Source organism: Protopterus annectens, chromosome 12.part0 (genome assembly GCF_019279795.1).
Source record: "Protopterus annectens isolate FY-2018-M chromosome 12.part0, PAN1.0, whole genome shotgun sequence".
Lineage (NCBI taxonomy): Eukaryota > Metazoa > Chordata > Ceratodontiformes > Protopteridae > Protopterus > Protopterus annectens.
In genome coordinates, this window is record NC_056746.1 from 799,226,746 (window position 1) to 799,246,790 (window position 20,045).

At 38.9% G+C, this 20,045-nt stretch overlaps 1 protein-coding gene across 6 annotated transcripts in view; it reads right to left on the reverse strand.

The window, feature by feature from the left end:
• The window catches only part of KIAA1217 (KIAA1217 ortholog), a 2,251,763-nt gene that overhangs the window by 1,490,198 nt on the left and 741,520 nt on the right, over nt 1–20,045 (reverse strand). For all 6 annotated transcript variants that reach the window (XM_044089846.1, XM_044089843.1, XM_044089841.1 and 3 more), the window contains exon 2: nt 5,711–5,994. In XM_044089846.1, the coding sequence (XP_043945781.1) occupies nt 5,711–5,824 (114 nt within the window). In that variant the 5' untranslated portion in view covers nt 5,825–5,994. The remainder of the gene's footprint in view (nt 1–5,710; nt 5,995–20,045) is intronic.

Genomic DNA, 20,045 nt, shown 5'->3' on the forward strand with positions numbered 1-20,045 from the left:
TTTTTATTACAATATTGAAGTTTCAAAACTTAGACCTTATGGTCTTCATAATTTGTAGTTCAAAGTTTTGAAACTTTGAGCTCGTGAAGTAGATCTATATATATATATATATATATATATATATATATATATATATATATCTATATATATATCTATATATCTAGGACAGTTGATCGAAAGACCAACTGTTCGAATCCAACCCTACTGAACACCATTTACCGAAACTGCTTTCACCGAAAAAGCAGTTTCAGTAAACGGAAGGTAAAGCACACACACACACATACCCAAAAACAAAAAAAACCACACACACCATGTTTACGCAGGGGGGCTTTGCCGCTGCACCCCTATGGGGCTCCACACCCCCTACTTTTATATTCTCACTCCGAGATCGCACTACAGTAGGGAAAAGGAAATATTCCCTTATCCCCACTGTAGTCCGATCTCACCCACTACCACTTCCCCCCAATTCCCTGTACTTTTACGAAAGTTTCGCAAAAGCACTTTTTTCGTTAAAAAGTGCTTTCGTGAAACTATGACAGCCCGTTTCACTTTTGGTGAAACAGTCTTTCGGTAGACTGTCCTAACCCCATATATATATATATATATATATATATATATATATATATATATATATATATGTATATATATATAGATCCACTTCAGAAGCTTGAAAGCCCAAAACCTTCAATTTCAAAAGACTGAGACCAAAATCTTGACAGTTCAAAAGGCTGAAAACTCAAAATACTGAATCTCAGAATAAAAACTGCGGTGGTGGTGCTGCGGTAGCATTGTTGCCTCACAGTAAGACGTTGTCCTGTTCGATTCTCAGTTAGAGCGTCTTCTGTGTGGAGACATGCGTAAATGGGTGTACCTTCGTTGAAGCTTGTGCATCAGGGCCGGCAACTCGGCATGTAAAAATCTACTGCCAAACATTAGCGGACTGGAGTTCCGCTGTGGCAACCCCTAACTGGGAAAAGCCGAAAGACACAACAACAACTGAATCTCAGAATACTGAAAACACAAAAGATACCAACACTTACTATATTGCAGCACAACTACATACAGAAACAAATAAAAGATAAACTGTTTACCACTTCTCCAAGTATAAGCAGGGGGACAAGCCCCCCTGCTACTTAAATATATCAACTCCAAGATCTCACTCTACAGAACAAAATGGCAAACATACCATTACGTGTTTCATGACTGCCTGTTTTAACCTCAGTTATGTTTCCTTCTAACTTGCTATACTACAACATAACTCATGTTAGTGTAGTGATATTTTTATTTAAGTAGCATGGGGTGTGGGGGGCACAGCCCCCCACAAGGAGGGTGCAGGGATGCTTTCCCCCCTTTTTATACTTGGAGAAAAGTAATATGGTTTATCTTGTATTTGTTTCGGTATCTACTTCTGCTGTAATATAGTAAGTGTTGGTATCCTAAGTGTTTTCAGTATTCTTAGATTTAGTATTTTGAGTTGTCAGTATTTTGAGTTTTCAAGATTTTGGTCTCAGTCTTTTGAAATTTAAGATTATGGGCTTTCAAGCTTCTGAACACACACACACACACAGACACACACACACACACACACACACACACACACACACACAGACACACACACACAGACACACACACACAGACACACACACATACACATCTTTGGTTGACATCTGTTTAGTAGACCACATTTGGTCGACAGCTGTGCAAATCGCACAGTTCTTGGGAATGGGGAATATGCCCTTTTCCCAATGTTGTGTGATCTTGGAGTTAGTGTATAAAATTAGCAGGGAGCATGAGGGGTGCAGGGGGACTTGTCATCTTGCAAAAAACAATGTTTCTTGTTTGCTTTTTAATTTCAAATTTTGCATGTGCTGATGTTGTTTCAAAGTGCATGCATGGTAGCATGTCAATGCTGGCGTTCTCTCCATGGATTTCTCAATGAAAGTGAATAAACCAGTATCTCTCTCTGTCTTTCTCTCTCTCTCTCTTTATATATATATATATATATATATATATAGGTCCTAGTTAAATGATCGAAGTTCAGAACTTCGAATTTCATATGGTGGAAACCATATGAGTGAAGTTCTAAAACTTCGAACATTTAAATGGAGATCTCCGTACAGCGCGGAACGGGAATATTCCATTTTTCTCGCTGTAGTGTGATCTCAGAGTTGGTATATTTTATTAGCAGCGGTTTGGGGGGGGTTCAGGGGGATATGCCTCCCTGCATATATCTGTTTTAAGTTTTTTTTTTCTTTTTTTTGAATGTTCGACATTACAAAACTTCGATCATATGGTCTCAATCATATGAGTTTGATGTTTTGTACTGTTGATCATTCAACATAGACCCATAAATATTTATATATATATATATATATATATATATATATATATATATCTATATATATATATATATATATATATATATATACACACACATAGACATATAGGGTGATGAGCGCTACTTTATGTTAATGACAGTCATGCAATTGTTGGGTTTACAATTGCTGGGAAAGGGGTGTATTAGATCCCTTTCCCTGCAAATACAAACCCAACAATTACATGACTATCACATTAACACAAAGCAACAGTCATCTGCCTGTAACAAGAACAATCATATTACAATACAAAGAATTTTATTTAAATGAACTATGCCTGAGATTTATTCTTGCAAAGAACTTTGACAAAAGTTGATAACAATACTATGGATTTTAAAGTTTTATAGACTGCAGTAGGCCAGAATCCATATTACCAACTCTAGAGGGTGAGCACATCTTTCTTTCTCTTTTTGACTTGGTTATCCACATGTTTCATTCAGCCTTTAATTACCTGCTGTTCTGTATTTCAGAACTGCTTTGTAACTATGGCTGTTCTCTGTGCACTGCTGCATCAACCTCCAAATTATAAAAACAAAAATCACTCCAGACGTCAAAATTTAATGATTTAGTGCTTTCATTCGTATTACAGTTACTTCATCAGGATAAAGGCCAATGTGCTAAAGGGCAGGCGTGACAGGAAGTATTGATGCTTTAACCTATCTGATCTTCTCTTTAAAACTGGAGGAAGAGAGACAAATTCATTCAAGCCAGGTAAAACATCAGAGTTTAAAACTGATTTGCCATGGCAATTCCCTATACTGTAAGGTAGTTTGCCAACAAATCCCTGCTGTCTTGAAAGACTTTTCCCAATACAAAAAAGTAAACATTTTAAAATCCGTACAAGAACTAGAATGTTTAAATAAAGCATTGGTTTCATCATCATTTGATGGAATGTAAATGTTCTTAAATTCTTCTTCCAAATAAAACCATTATGCAAATTTCTAATAATCTCAAATGCAACAAACCATTATGGCATTTTTTAATGTATCATTAAGATACAACTGTACTGAACTGGCATGCAGACTGATCCATTATGGACTGCTGAGTCATGACTCTGGAAGGCAAATCTAACAGATAAGCTTCACTTAGAAGTAGCGCATGGAAACATCATAATCATATACCACATGCGTTTCAGGCAGATTCTGGTTGCACCACAATGGACAGCCGGCTGACAAATTACTGGCAGAGTACAGGGCACAGCAAGTCACACATCCTGTCGAGAAAGGCATATGCAGAGGGGGAAACCATAACAATCCCACATATTGATGGTTACAGCTGCTGAAGACTGCCCCCCATCAGCATGCGCCAGACATGTCCAATTCAACAGTGGCCTTACTAAAGGAGAAGATTAAGGACAGGGATGTGAACACAAAAGATTCACCTTCTCACATCATTAATTAAGCAGGTCCTTGATAAGACAGATCCAGATGTGCTACAGGACATGCCCTGTTGTACCACCATGTGCCTTGTGACTAAGACCCAAGCAGTACACCAATCTGATTACATGAATGTCTGTTCTGCCACCAGGCTCACTTGCAGATATCAGAGCAAAGAGATACCTCCAGCACAGTGGGCACTTCCTACTGTGATATCATATGTCAATAGACACTGAACCTTTGTTTCTTATCTTAGCCAACACTGCAATCTAGGAAAACCTGTGCTCCTCTGGTCTGCTGTTTACCAGGTGGACATTCCCCAAACACAGAGATGTCACCTGCCAGGATTACACTAACTACTGCATCATGGGGATTGCATCCTGTGAGATGGTAGTGCCTCTAGTCATGTGCCTTAAGACAGTGAAGAGAAGCAGCATATGAAATGATGCAGCCTCTGCTGAATGGGTTTTAAATATGTGACGCTGGAGGTAAAACATTTTTGAAGGCAGCATGAAAGAATGTCTTTCTCGCTTTGGACAAATTAGCTGGTGGCAGCTGCAATGATACCATCTATGACTGCTATATGGGACTGATGTCACCTTTGCCCTGTACTCCCCACCCCCATGAAATGTGCTATAAGCTTTAATGGACATGATAACGATGACACCAGACACAGCATATGTTGTTGTTGTGTCTTTCGGCTTTTCCCGCTAATGATTGGCAGTAGATTTTTACGTGCCGAGTTGCCAGCCCTGACGCACAACCTTCAATGAAGGTACGCCCAGTCACGCATGTCTCCACACAGAAGACGCTTTTAGCTGAAAATTGAACAGGACAATGTCTTACTGTGACGTGACAACGCTACTGCAGCACCAGCCTATACTACGCTTTAATGGACATGACAACAATGACACCAGACACTGTCTATGTTAAGCTTTAATGGACATGACAACAATGACACCGGACATTGCCTATGCTCTTTCCATATTAGCAGACCACTTTGACGTGAGGGTTGTAGCAAACAGCAAGCATTCCACACAGGGGTGGCAAGCGGCCACTCTCCCCCAACTATCCTGTGTTTTTTAAATGTAAATGAACTGGAGAAGAAAGATATGTTACAGAGAAACAATGAAGCAGAAGTGTGGCACATGTCAAGTCTTACAGAACTGTTGCCTGTCATCCATCAGCAACACAGTCTTAGACTTTTAGCAGAAGAAAAGCAAATGCTATGGGAAAAAATGGATGGCATTGAGATGGAAAACCATAGTACTTAGGAAGTGTCAGCTAACTGCCATGCTGCTGCAGAAATGAATGGCAGTGAGATGGAAAACCATAGTACTTAGGAAGTGTCAGCTAACTGCCATGCTGCTGCAGAAATGAATGGCAGTGAGATGGAAAACCATAGTACTTAGGGAGTGTCAGCTAAGTGACATGCTGCTGTAGACAGGAGAATACAGCAAACCCCTCACAACTTCCTGTGTGCTGCTGCTCACCACTGCAAGTTGTGAACAACCCATTGCTCAATATGCACTAAACAAACCCTGTGCACATCTGCCATGTGTATTAATGAAGAATATTGCATAAAATCTGTGTTGCACATGTTCCATACAGATAGCTGTGGACCCTGGCATACAGGGTTCCACCCCTGTTGTACCAGAGTTTGCAGAATTGTCATGTTATCTCACAGCATTTGCCATGCAGCAGGGCTCTCTGATATTGGTACATGTTGATTCAGCATGCCAGGACTGCGCAGTTTGTGCCATTTAGGAACTGGTCACTGATGAATTCTTTCTGTGCAACCTTCATGCTTGACTCCAGTTCAGATACAGCTGCACTGTAAGCCTTACAGGCTTGTCCATTTATTATATGAATGCTAACATAAATAAGGCATTGATGCAAAAATAAGTAGCTGCATAAACAAGAAATAAGTCAAGCACTTAGCATCCTGTGGTTTCATACCTGTTCCCTAAGCCTCTCCTGGTGGCCCATAATAGCAGAAGCATGGTGAGGATATTTCTGCTTCAGATGCTCTAAGAAGGCCTCACGCTTTTTATCCATCTCTGATGTCTGCATCCCTAGTATTTCCTTGGAGCTGCGAGGACCTCCTACTGTATGTCTTCGTGGGGTATTTCTGGTAGCCTTGGAGTTTGAAGTTGCAGTATTTCCATTAGCGAGACGCTCTTTTGGTTTAAAATGTTCCGCATCTTCTACTGATGTAATACGTAAATTAGTTTTTCTGGGCTCTGGAAGCAAAAAGAAAAAAAAAACAATATGATCAGAGTAATGCATTTATTCACGTTCCTTTTAACAAATGTTCTAGTTTTACAGCAGCAACAACTGCAAATAACAACATACTTAGAAATCATGATATCTAGAGCAACATGACATCCTTATAAAAGTCATCAGCCTTCACTACAGTAGTGGAAATATATCAGAATCTGCCTCCAGAGGCAATGTATTAAGTCAGAAAGGTTTGAGAGAAAATATAACTGTTTGTCTGAAGGTCTGAATAAATAGCTGTACTGCTGGTCGATAATTCCTAGCTGACAGTACACATCCATGTGTCGTATCATTGTCTGTCTTCATGTTTAAGACAAAAGAAGACAAACTCTACAACCCCAGTGTTAGAATCAAATTTTGAAAGCCTTTCCCAGTTTGGGATTCCACATGCTTTTACTGTTTTATTTTTGTATTAACAAGATAAATTAATAGGCAACTATGCATCTCTTTGTTGGTGAGTTAGAAACATGTACAAATGAGGAAGTCTTGGGGATCAAAGTCAGATCAATAAATGCTCACTTGCAGATCATTTCATTAGTACCCTAAGACATATTATCAGCCCAAATATGCAAACTAAGTGTGGAACTGCTTATTAAGATATTAAAAACCTACTGTTGCTAGGCATATTAATGAATACCGCTGAAACTCACTATCACTAAATCATGTACACAACAGCAGCAGCTGAAATTTATTGTGCATTAGGAGGTGTTTGCTTCCACATGCACATATATCTGTGCAGTGTAAGTCTACTGTATGAACTACATGCTTCTGCAACAGGCCTTTGCTAGTATGGAGTCATGTCCTACAGGCCCCACCTACTTCTGTGACTACCAGTGTGTGCCTTACTGAGACTGGAGTTGCTAGTGCATTTTATTTCACATGTACTACACATTGCTGTATAAGTATAGTGCATAAACAGTATGTATGCACATAACTGTGCATTTACATGGTATACTCTGTGCATGCACATGTTTACACCTCCCCACAGTGTTCCAACATGGGCAAGTAGATGAGGATATTATCATCTTGTTAATCATTTACCTATCAGTGATAGGTTTAAAAAAAAAACTTAGATTTTATCAACTTTGACAACTCTTAACTGCTAATCAGTATGCTAAATGCCTTGAAAACTGTGCAGCAGAAAGTTCATAGGTTCATAGGTAGGTACTAGGCTATCGGCCCAAGGGCCTAAGTAAGCCTAGTCAACAAGGTTCCCTGGATTACGCCACCCAAGAAAGTTAATTTCCTGTGCCCCTGTCGAGCAGAGCCACAGAAGTGATCCTCGGGGTGTATTTCCTATTTTCCATCCACTCATCAAGATTTTTCTTGAAGAGTGCTAATGAGGAACTTTGCTTGACATAGATGGGTAGCTTGTTCCAGAGTATAGGAAGTCTCTGCGTCAGGAATCTATCCCTCTAGCATGTCCTGTTTATGGTAGAGACAAGGTTTAGGTCCCTAGAGCATGTAGCTTGGAGTTATTGGGATTTCTTTAGATGTAGCATGTCCAACAGCTCTGGGTTTAACATAGTTTTATATGTTAGGCAAAGATCTCCTCAGAGTAGGCAATATGCTACTGAGTAAAGCTGGAGTTTTTTGAGACGGTCAGTGCAAGGCATCTGTTTGAGGCCAGTAATCCTCTTTGTGAGGTATTTCTGTGGCCTTTCCAGCTACTGCAGATGTCTTGTGAGGTACATTCCAAAAGGGGCGTTGTACTCTATAATGGGTCTAATGAGTGCCGAGTAGAGGGGAACAATTACCTCTTTTTTCCTGGATGAGAACCCTTTTGTGATGAGGTGTGCCACACAGAAGGATTTCCTGATGCTGTGGTGATGTGATTATCAAAGGAGAGACTACTGTCCACCTGGGTCCCAAGTTCTCTTATGACACATTCAGCGTTAAATAGACTACCGTTTATGTGGTAGCTCATGGGTACAGAGTTTTTACCAAAGGGGATGACAATGCACTTTTTGGCATTGAGCTTGAGGCCATGCCTCTGACACCAGGCATCTGTTCAGCGAGGCCCTTCTGTAGGATGTCCACATTATTTGGGGACTATGGCTCCTAGTTTGCAGTCATCTGCAAACTTCATTAGTCAAAGGCCTTCTGTGTTAGCCTGTACTTCAGAGAAGTAGATACCAAACAGGAGAGGTCCCAGGACTGAACCCTGTGACTGATTTCAAGTCAGATTTGGAGTATGCAATTTTTACAGTGTGGATTCTGTCATTGAGCCAGTTGGCAACCCATTTTTTGACGTAGGGATTTATACCTAGTTTAGTGAGTTTAGCTATAATTCCAGAATGGGGGATGGTGTCGAAAGACTTTGCGAGGTCAAGATAGTCTGTGTGAACCACCTTACCCTCATAAATGGCTTTGGTCAGCTAAGATCTAGCTGTATTCAACTGGATGCATAAGAGAATTTAAGTACCTTTTATCTGCACTTTTTTCAAATAATACATTTTAATTGATTTATTTGTTTTACATTGAATATCAACTGAACTGGAAGTTTTGACTCTTTTTTTCATTTAGTGCTTGCTAGATTTTATTGCCTGTTAGAATTCCTGCATAGACAGTAATTGCAGTCAGGGGTAGTCTCATTCATTGACATTCTGTTACTGCCTATTAAAGTGGTACATTTTGAAATATTTTCTGCTTAAAATCTGAGCTTTGGCTGGCTAAGATCTAGCTGTATTCAACTGGACGTATAAGAGAATTTAAGTACCTTTTATCTGCACCTTTTTCAAATAATACAGCATTTTAATTGATTTATTTGTGTTGCATTGAATATTAACTGAACTGGAAGTTTTGACTCTGTTTTTTCAGTTAGTGCTTGCTAGATTTTATTGCCTGTTAGAATTCCTGCACAGACAGTAATTGCAGTCAGGGGTAGTCTCATTCATTGACATTCTGTTACTGCCTATTTAAGTGGTACATTTTGAAATATTTTCTGCTTAAAACCTGAGCTTTGGCCGTTTAAGATCTAGCTGTACTCAACTGGACGTATAAAAGAATTTAAGTACCATTTATCTGCACCTTTTTCAAATAATACAGCATTTTAATTGATTTATTTGTGTTGCATTGAATATCAACTTAACTGGAAGTTTTGACTCTATTTTTAGTTAGTGCTTGCCAGATTTAATTGCCTGTTAGAATTCCTGCATAGACAGTAATTGCAGTCAGTGGTAGTCTCATTCATTGACATTCTGTCACTGCCTATTTAAGTGGTAAATTTTGGAATATTTTCTGCTTAATACCTCAGCTTTGCCCCCAAGATCTAGCTTTATTCAACTGGACGTTCAAGAGTATTTAAGTACCATTTATCTGCACCTTTTTCAAATAATACAGCATTTTAATTGATTTATTTGTGTTGCATTGAATATTAACTGAACTGGAAGTTTTTATTCTGTTTTTTCAGTTAGTGCTTGCTAGATTTTACTGCCTGTTAGAATTCTGCATAGACAGTAATTGCAGGGGTAGTCATTCATTTTCATTCATTTCTGTTACTGCCTTTTAGTGGTACATTTTGAAATTTTTTCTAAAAAAAAAACTTGAGCTTTGGCGTTTCTAGTTAGCTGTAGTACAAAATAATACAGCATTTTAATTGATTTATTTGTGTTGCATTGAATATCAACTTAACTGGAAGTTTTGACTCTGTTTTTTCAGTTAGTGCTTGCTAGATTTTATTGCCTGTTAGAATTCCTGTACAGACAGTAATTGAAGTCAGGGTTAGTTTCATTCATTGATATTCTGTTATTGCCTATTTAAGTGGTACATTTTGGAATATTTTCTGCTTAAAACTTCAGCTTTGGCCGGCTAAGATCTAGCTGTGTTCAACTGGATGTATAAGAGAATTTAAGTACCTTTTATTTGCACCTTTTTCAAATAATGCAGCATTTTAATTGATTTATTTGTGTTGCACTGAATATTAACTGAACTGGAAGTTTTGACTCTGTTTTTTCAGTTAGTGCTTGATAGATTTTATTGCCTGTTAGAATTTCTGCATAGACAGTAATTGCCGTCGGGGGTAGTCTCATTCATTGATATTCTGTTACTGCCTATTTAAGTGGTACATTTTGGAATATTTTCTGCTTAAAACATGAGCTTTGGCAGATCCTGCTGTATTCAACTGGACGTATAAGAGAATTTAAGTAACTTTTATTTGCACTTTTTTCAAGTAATACAGCATTTTAATTGATTTACTTGTGTTGCATTTAATATTAACTGAAGTGGAAGTTTTGACTCTGTTTTTTCAGTTAGTGCTTGCTAGATTTTATTGCCTGTTAGAATTCCTGCATAGACAGTAATTGCAGTCGGGGGTAGTCTCATTCATTGATATTCTGTTACTGCCTATTTAAGTGGTACATTTTGGAATATTTTCTGCTTAAAACCTTAGCTTTGGCCGGCTAAGATCTAGCTGTATTCAACTGGACATATAAGAGAATTTAAGTACCTTTTATCTGCACTTTATTCAAATAATACAGCATTTTAACTGATTTATTTGTGTTACATTCAATATTAACTGAACTGGAAGTTTTGACTCTGTTTTGTCAGTTAGTGTTTGTTAGATTTTATTGCCTATAAGAATTCCTGCATAGACAGTAATTGCAGTCGGGGGTAGTCTCATTCACTGATATTCTGTTACTGCCTATTAAGTGGTACATTTTGGAATATTTTCTGCTTAAAACCTGAGCTTTGGCCGGCTAAGATCTAGCTGTATTCAGTTGGATGTATAAGAGAATTTAAGTACCTTTTATATGCACTTTTTTCAAATAATACAGCATTTTAATTGATTTATTTGTGTTGCATTGAATATTAACTGAACTGGAAGTTTTGACTCTGTTTTTTCAGTTAGTGCTTGCTAGATTTTATTGCCTGTTAGAATTCCTGCATATACAGTGATTGCAGTCGGGGGTAGTCTCATTCATTGACATTCTGTTACTGCCTATTTAAGTGGTACATTTTGGAATATTTTATGCTTAAAACCTGAGCTTTGGCCGGCTAAGATGTAAGTGTATTCAACTGGATGTATAAGAGAATTTAAGTACCTTTTATCTGCACATTTTTCAAATAATACAGCATTTTAATTGATTTATTTGTGTTGCATTGAATATTAACTGAACTGGAAGTTTTGACTCAGTTTTTTCTGTTAGTGCTTGCTAGACTTTATTGCCTGTTAGAATTCCTGCATAGACAGTAATTGCTGTCAGGGGTAGTCTCATTCATTGATATTTTGCTACTGCCTATTTAAGTGGTACATTTTGGAATATTTTCTGCTTAAAACCTGAGCTTTGACCAGTTAAGATTTAGCTGTATTCAACTGGACATATAAGAGAATTTAAGACGCTTTTATCTGCACTTTTTTCAAATAATACAGCATGTTAATTGATGTATTTATGTTGCAATGAATATTAAATGAACTAGAAGTGTTGACTCTGTTTTTTTCAGTTAGTGCTTGCTAGATTTTATTGCCTGTTAGAATTCCTGCATAGACAGTAATTGCAGTCAGGGGTAGTCTCATTCATTGACATTCTGTTACTGCCTATTTAAGTGGTACATTTTGAAATATTTTCTGCTTAAAACCTGAGCTTTGGCCGGCTAAGATCTAGCTGTATTCAAATGGACATATAAGAGAATTTAATTACCTTTTATCTGCACTTTTTTCAAATAATACAGCATTTTAATTGATTTATTTGTGCAGTATTGAATATTAACTGAATTGGAAGTTTTGACTCTGTTTTTTTATTTTAGTGCTTGCTAGATTTTATTGCCTGTTAGAATTCCTGCATAGACAGTAGCTGTATTCAAATGGACATATAAGAGAATTTAATTACCTTTTATCTGCACGTTTTTCAAATAATACAGCATTTTAATTGATTTATTTGTGTTGCATTGAATATTAACTGAACTGAAAGTTTTGACTCTGTTTTTTCAGTTAGTGCTTGCTAGATTTTTTGCCTGTTAGAATTCCTGCATAGACAGTAATTGCAGTCGGGGGTAGTCTCATTCATTGATATTCTGTTATTGCCTATTTAAGTGGTACATTTTGGAATATTTTCTGCTTAAAACCTGAGCTTTGGCCGGCTAAGATCTAGCTGTATTCAACTGGACATATAAGAGAATTTAAGTACCTTTTATCTGCACTTTTTTCAAATAATACAGCATTTTAATTGATTTATTTGTGTTGCATTGAATATTAACTGAACTGGAAGTTTTGACTCTGTTTTTTCAGTTAGTGCTTGCTAGACTTTATTGCCTGTTAGAATTCCTGCATAGACAGTAATTGTAGTGGGGGGGTAGTCTCATTCATTGACATTCTGTTACTGCTTATTTAAGTGGTAGATTTTGAAATATTTTCTGCTTAGAACCTGAGCTTTGGCCGGCTAAGATCTAGCTGTATTCAACTGGACGTATAAAAGATTTTAAGTACCTTTTATCTGCACCTTTTTCAAATAATACAACATTTTAATTGAATTATTTGTGTTGCATTGAATATTAACTGAACTGGAAGTTTTGACTCTGTTTTTTCAGTTAGTGCTTGCTAGATTTTATTGCCTGTTAGAATTCCTGCATAGACAGTCATTGCAGTCAGGGGTAGTCTCATTCATTGACATTCTGTTACTGCCTATTTAAGTGGTACATTTTGAAATATTTTCTCCTTAAAACCTGAGCTTTGGCCGGCTAAGATCTACCTGTATTCAACTGGATGTATAAGAGAATTTAAGTACCTTTTATCTGCACCTTTTTCAAATAATGCAGCATTTTAATTGATTTATTTGTGTTGCATTGAATATTAACTGAACTGGAAGTTTTGACTCTGTTTTTTCAGTTAGTGCTTGCTAGATTTTATTGCCTGTTAGAATTCCTGCATAGACAGTCATTGCAGTCAGGGGTAGTCTCATTCATTGACATTCTGTTACTGCCTATTTAAGTGGTACATTTTGAAATATTTTCTCCTTAAAACCTGAGCTTTGGCCGGCTAAGATCTAGCTGTATTCAACTGGATGTATAAGAGAATTTAAGTACCTTTTATCTGCACCTTTTTCAAATAATGCAGCATTTTAATTGATTTATTTGTGTTGCATTGAATATTAACTGAACTGGAAGTTTTGACTCTGTTTTTTCAGTTAGTCCTTGATAGATTTTATTGCCTGTTAGAATTTCTGCATTGACAGTAATTGCAGTTGGGGTAGTCTCATTTATTGATATTCTGTTACTGCCTATTAAGTGGTACATTTTGGAATATTGTCTGCTTAAAACCTGAGCTTTGGCTGGCTAAGATCTAGCTGTGTTCAACTGGATGTATAAGAGAATTTAAGTACCTTTTATCTGCACTTTTTTCAAATAATACAGCATTTTAATTGATTTATTTGTGTTGCATTGAATATTAACTGAAGTGGTACATTTTGGAATATTTTCTGCTTAAAACCTGAGCTTTGGCCGGCTAAGATCTAGCTGTATTCAACTGGACATATAAGAGAATTTAACTACCTTTTATCTTCACTTTTTTCAAGTAAACAACCTTTTAATTGATTTATTTGTGCAGCATTGAATATTAACTGAACTGGAAGTTTTGACTCTGTTTTTTTTCAGTTAGTTCCCCACCCACCCTCTGTGGTTTTGTTTTGGTGTTAATCTTGGTGGCTTTGAAACTGCCCGCCCCTCTTGTAAATTTGTGTTTGGAAACTCCTTTTGGGCCCATTTCATTTGCTCACTCAACTGAGTGCAGTGAGATCATATTCTGATTTCAGGCACTTCTACTGTGTACAAAGAGCGCATCTGGGAAAAAAAATTTAAGCTTGTTTCCTGCCTTTTCTGTAAGTGGTCTAGACTGTTTATAGGCTTCTGAGCCCCCAAGCCTTTCTGTGTTGGAGGGAAGCCTTTTAGCTTAATTTTGTTTCTTAGAACTAGCCAGTTTTCTAGTTTCAGCACTCAAATCTGTCTCTTTAAACACAGCACTTGTTCAGAACTCGTAAGCACTAAATAAGCTGCAAATTACTACAGCACTCTACCTTCTTCACTTGTCTAGAGGAAGGCAGTTTTTATTACTTAATAAATAAGCGCCTATCCAGGCATGTCTAAGGTCAGCTCTCGGTGATTTCTCCTGTCTACCTGATGAATCTGGGCATCTTGGGGCAATGCAGCAATTGCCTCATGTACACAGACAACCCTCTCCTCCTACCACCCAACACTACAACCTGTGAGAGATGCACTTATATAGTCAAACTGGAAGCAAACACCCAAGACTGGACTAGACAGTCAAGAGGAGAAGGTAAACACTTGCACCACACCACACTCATCACATAGTCCCTCAAAACCTACACCACCAAAACACACACATAGAAACACAAAACACACACCTACATCCATGGAGGCTCTCAATAAAAACCTGCCCAAGCATCAGGGACCTCCAAAGCAGAAACGCAAGCAAACTTCACCCCAACACAACCAAAATGGCACATAGCTTACAAACTCAGTGTGCCACTCAACCACAGCCCATAAGGCATAACAACGTACCCAACATTCTAGTCATAGGTGACTCTATAGTCAGGCACACTGATGTTCCACTCACCAGACTAAAAAAGGAGAAAGTTACTGTCATCTGCCTGTCAGGTGCCAGGATCCACCACATAATGCACGCACTCAGGTCACTCCACAACAAATACAAATATGACACTGTCATTGTCCATGTTGTTGTGAATGACCTGAGATGTACCTCCCTGGACTACATGAAGAGAGACATGGAGGAGCTCTCTGATCTTCTAGCCCAGGCAGGTATGACCCTAGCCCTGAGTAGCATGCTGCCATCACCCAGAATGATACCACAGTACAAGGACAAAATTATTGACTTCAATAATTGGCTAAGCTTCTGGTGTCATTCTAAGGGGATCCAGTATTTGTAAGCCTGGGACGATATGATCGACAGACCACGATGCTTTGCCAGAGATGGCCTGTACCTGTTACCCTTGGGATTCTGGATAATGGCTAAGGCTTTTGCCACCCCTGTAGTGCCTTTTTTAGTCAAGGTTCAAATGACAAATTCACCACCGTAACAGGTACAAGCAAGCAAAATCTGAGGGTAATGATACTTAATGCTAGAGGTCTAAACCTCAAAATGGACTCATTCAAAGCACTCCTTAAAATGGAGAACACTGACATCTGTGCAGCGACAGAGACCTGGTTCAAAGCTCCAGAGAGCACCCCTGCAATACCAGGCTATAATTCATACCACACCTTTTGGCCACCTAATGCAGAACGAAGCACTAAAGGTGGAGGCATGTCCATATTCATTAAGGATATCCACACCTCCAGGCTAGTTGCACAGCATAATGCATCTGAGATTATCCAAGTGCAACTAACTCTGGGCAAGACCGTAATCCAAATTGTAGGTTGCTACAGACCCCCCACCATGCCCCAGGATTCCCACTCCTCATTTATTGATACACTGGAAAGTATTAGGGTACAACCCAACATCCTAATAATGGGCGACTTCAACTACCCCACCATTAACTGGGAAAACTACTCATGTACCAACTCTTTTGCTCAGCGTTTTCTGGAATTCATAAATTCCAATGCCTTGGATTAACTTATCCACACCCCCACTAGGGGAAACAATATCATAAACCTAGTCATTACCAACATGAGTGGCCGGTGTTTCACACCTGAAGTCAACTTCTCATTGGTCAGATCTGACCATAAGCTAATCACCATAGACATCCAAGATGCTATCCTCCAGAAAAAGAAAGCCAATCTGGTGGTCCTCTGCCATAAACAAACTCTACAACAGAAGAAAGAAACTGTTGAAAACAAAAGAATAAAATCCCATGACTGGAGGAACTCCCTGGTCAACATCAGTAAAAAGCTGAGATCCCTCATAAAATCCTCCAAACAAAATTGCCACTGACTTTAAAGACAACCACAAAGCATTCTATAGCTATGTCAAGAATCTCAATGGCAACACTCAGATCTGCTCTGAGTTACAGCACAATGGCACTAAATATACAGAAGCAACTGACATTGCCAACATGCTGGCAGATAGGTTCAGTGCTAACTTTACCCCCCTCTCACCCCCTAGAGGGCCCATCTCTATTCCGGAAGAATGCAAAGTTCCTGTAATCATGGCTGCACAGGTAAAAAACACACTCTCCAAAACCAAGAACACAGCATCCATGGGACCTGACAATATCCCAGGCTGTGTTCTATACAAACTACAGAATGAACTGGCACCCTGCTAAGTACCATGTTCAATCATAGCCTCACCTCAGGCTTTGTGCCCACTGAATGGTGCACCACGACGGTTATCCCACTCCACAAAGGTGGAGCCATGACGGACCACGGGAACTACTGCCCATTAGCCTGATGAGCCTGGTCTGCAAGGCCATGGAACGTATCATCATAGAACTCATAAACAAAGACATTGGTAATCTCCAAACTCTGGACCCTACCCAGTTCGCGTTAGTAAAAGGCATATCATGTCTTGTAAACCTGATTGACTTCTTTGAAGCAGTCACCAAAGCCATAGATGAGGGTAAGGTGGTTCACACAGCTTATTTAGATCTCCCACTCTGGAATTATAGATAAGCTAAATAAACTAGGTATAAATCCCTTTGTCACAAGATGGGTTGCCAACTGGCTCATGGACAGAACCCACAATGTGAAAGTAAAGGCTAACACAGAAGGTCTTAGGCTAACAAAGTTTGCAGATGACTGCAAACTAGGATCCATAATCAAACCTCCTAACGATGTGGACATACTACAAAAGGGCCTCACTGAGACAGATGCTTGGTGGCAAAGCCATGGCCTGAAGCTCAATGATAAAAAGTGTATTGTCATCTCCTTTGGTACCAGGTCCCAGTCACTGCACAGATAGCGATGTACTCCATTTTAAGGAGTGCCTCGAGTGAGTGCATTTTGAGATTTAGACTTCTAGCATTGAGTAGCATTACCCCCAGTTATTGCTTGCCTGTTAATTTGTCATTTGAACCTTGCCTAAAAAAGGCACTATAGGGGCGGCAAAACCCTTAGTCAGTATCCGGAATCCCAGGGGCGATAGGTGCACGTCATCTCTGGCAAAGCATCATGGTCTGTCGAGCATGTCGTCTCAGGCAGACAGATAGTGGATCCCCTTAGAATGACACCAGAAGCTTAGCCAATAGTTGAAGTCAATCATTTTGTCCTTGTACTGCGGTATCATTCTGAGCAGGATGCTTCTCAGGGCTACGGTCATACCTGCCGGGGCTACAAGATTGGAGAGCTCCTCCATGTCTCTTTTCATGTAGTCCAGGGAGGTACGTCTCAGGGCATTCACACCAACATGGACAATGACAGAGTCATATTTGTACTTGTGCAGTTGCGTTTCTGCTTTGGAGGTCTCTGTTGCTTGAGCATATTTTTATTGAGAGCCTCGGCGAATGTAGGTGTGTGTTTTGTATTTCTGTGTGTGTGTTTTGGTGGTTTAGGTTTTGAGGGACTATGTGATGAGTGTGATGTGGTTCAAGTGTTTACCTTCTCCTCTTGACTGTCTAGTCCAGTCTTGGGTGAAGAGAGCTTTGCTTCCAGTTTGACTATATAAGTGCATCTCTCACAGCTTGTAGTGTTGGGTGGTAGGAGGAGAGGGTTGTCTTTGTACATGAGGCAATTGCATTGCCCTAAGATGCCCAGATTCATCAGGTAGACAGGAGAAAACACAAGGAGCTGACCCTTAGACTTGCCTGGATAGGTGCTTATTTATTAAGTATTAAAAACTGTTTTCCTCTAGACAAGTGAGGAAAGTTGAGTGCTGTAGTAATTTGTAGCTTATTTAGTGCTTATGAGTTCTAACAAGTGCTGAGCTCAAAGAAACAGATTTGAGTGCTAAAACTAAAAACACTGGCTAGTCCTAAGGGAAAATGTGAAGAGCAGACTTTAGGCGAATAGTTTAACCTTAGCTAAGCAGCTATGCATAAAGTTTATTTTTTTAACATAACAGTTGCAAATGAGGAAACTGATTTAAACAAATTAACCAATAAAAAGCTAAAAACGGAGGCCCATTCCAGCAGTCTTCAATCAGACAAGTTCTAACTGCACACTCCTCCCACTAGGGTGCAGGGGAACTTCTTCAAAAAAAGATGGTCTGGATTAGTGCTCAAGTTATACAAACAAAGCTAGATTCAGCATGCTTGAATCTAGTCTATGCTACAGCAAATAAGGCGCACCAATTTCAGAAAGAAACAGTTCAAATAAGCAGGCACAATAAGCCTTTAACCAGAAATTCCCAGCTAAGTAGGGCAGAATCTTGCCTCTCATCCCACAAGAGTGCAGACCACAAACCTTCTTAATGAAAAATAACTGGCCTGAAGTTCAAGTGCTTAAACCAGAACTAATACACTTTTAGAATAACAGACACTGAGCCTTCAATCAGCAATTCCCAACTTAGAAGGATGTAAGCTACCTGTCCTGCCACAACAGTACAGACCACAATCCTTCTTAATGTAAAATAACTGGTCTGAAGCCCAAGTGCTTAAACCAAAAGGCTTAGAATAACAGTTATAATTTAATCAGGCTACTACCAAGCAGTAATAAATGCAGCAGAATAAATACAACTGAGTACTTTTAAGAAGAGGCAAAAGCAAAATAAAGAGCAATTTTTTTAGTACAGTGCAAGAAGAGAGGAAGGAGGAGCAGAAGAAAAATTCAAGGTTAAGAACCTAAGTGGGTTGGCCTTCTCAAATGTTCTCTCTGTATTAAATAGAGTGAATACAAGACTGGGAGGGGTGTCCCAGATCAGATTTACAGTAGGAGCGGGCAACTGCAAAGCCACCAACTATAACACCACAAGCGATATATTTCTAGATTGTTTGAGAATCACACTTCATCCAGAACACCAGGTGTTTCCAATAGTCTTATACCTGCAATACATGCTGAATATCAGAAACTTTTCAGTTCCTCTGCCTCTGTCTTTCTAATGATATTTTTCTGATTCAGCCTGTGCCAGGCAAAGTCTTAGTTCCACATCACTATCTCCAGCAGATCCACAACTAGGGCAGAACAAAGGGTTTTTGCCCCAGCACAAGCTGTTTGGCGGTGCAATTGGCAGGTGCAGATGATGTAAGAGTGATGTCAGAGTGCAGTACTGGCACTGATTTATGAAGTCATAAGGAAATCACGGCTTCATAAATGAATGCTCGTACTATATTTCTGGTCATGGCTGAAGTGAGGAAGTGCACAGTGTTGGAAATTAACTGTATCAAGCTGCTTTGTATATTTGAGGCAAGCAGCTTGCTACAATACAGATGAGTTTTTTGATTCTCAACTTTTTAGTGGCTGTGCTAGTTTTGGGAGCTAAGCAGGATGCCAGATAATCTGGTTATGGTTATGGTTATGGTCTCCATATTTGATATTCTAGTGCACTACCATGTTCAGGCATAATTTTAAAATACTTCACCATATTACAATTTTGGTCTTTGCCTTTATAATTCATAGTTCTGGTACAACTCTCATCTTCAAAGAACCTCAGTTGTGTCCCTATGTATTTGGGTTTATAGATACTGGGTTCAAAACATTTACTGCAATACAGAATTCTTATTTCACAGTATAGTTTGTTGAGAAAGTCTCTCCAATAGGAATTTCTTGTTTCACCTCACAGTTTGTTGAGACAGACTTCACTCTACTAGATATATGTTTCATATTATGACTTATTGAGACAAACTTTATGGTACTGCATTCTGGGTTTGCACTGGATCTTGGAGAGCATGTATACGTATAAATGCTTCCGCATGCCTCTTAATTAACAGAGAACTAAAGTCTGTGTTTGCAATCCGAGGTCCTTGCTTTCAGACCTGTTTATCTCTACTGGTATTTCTGTTTGTGTTTCTTTAACCACAGAATCAGTCTATGAAGCTGCAGTCATTAAACCAATGTTTTCAGATTTTGCCTTTGGAACAAATTCCTGTTGCACATGAAATGGAGTAACTCCCTAGCAACATTCAAAATCAGATTTGACAAATGGATGGGAAACCATAAATTCACACCTGGGGTACGT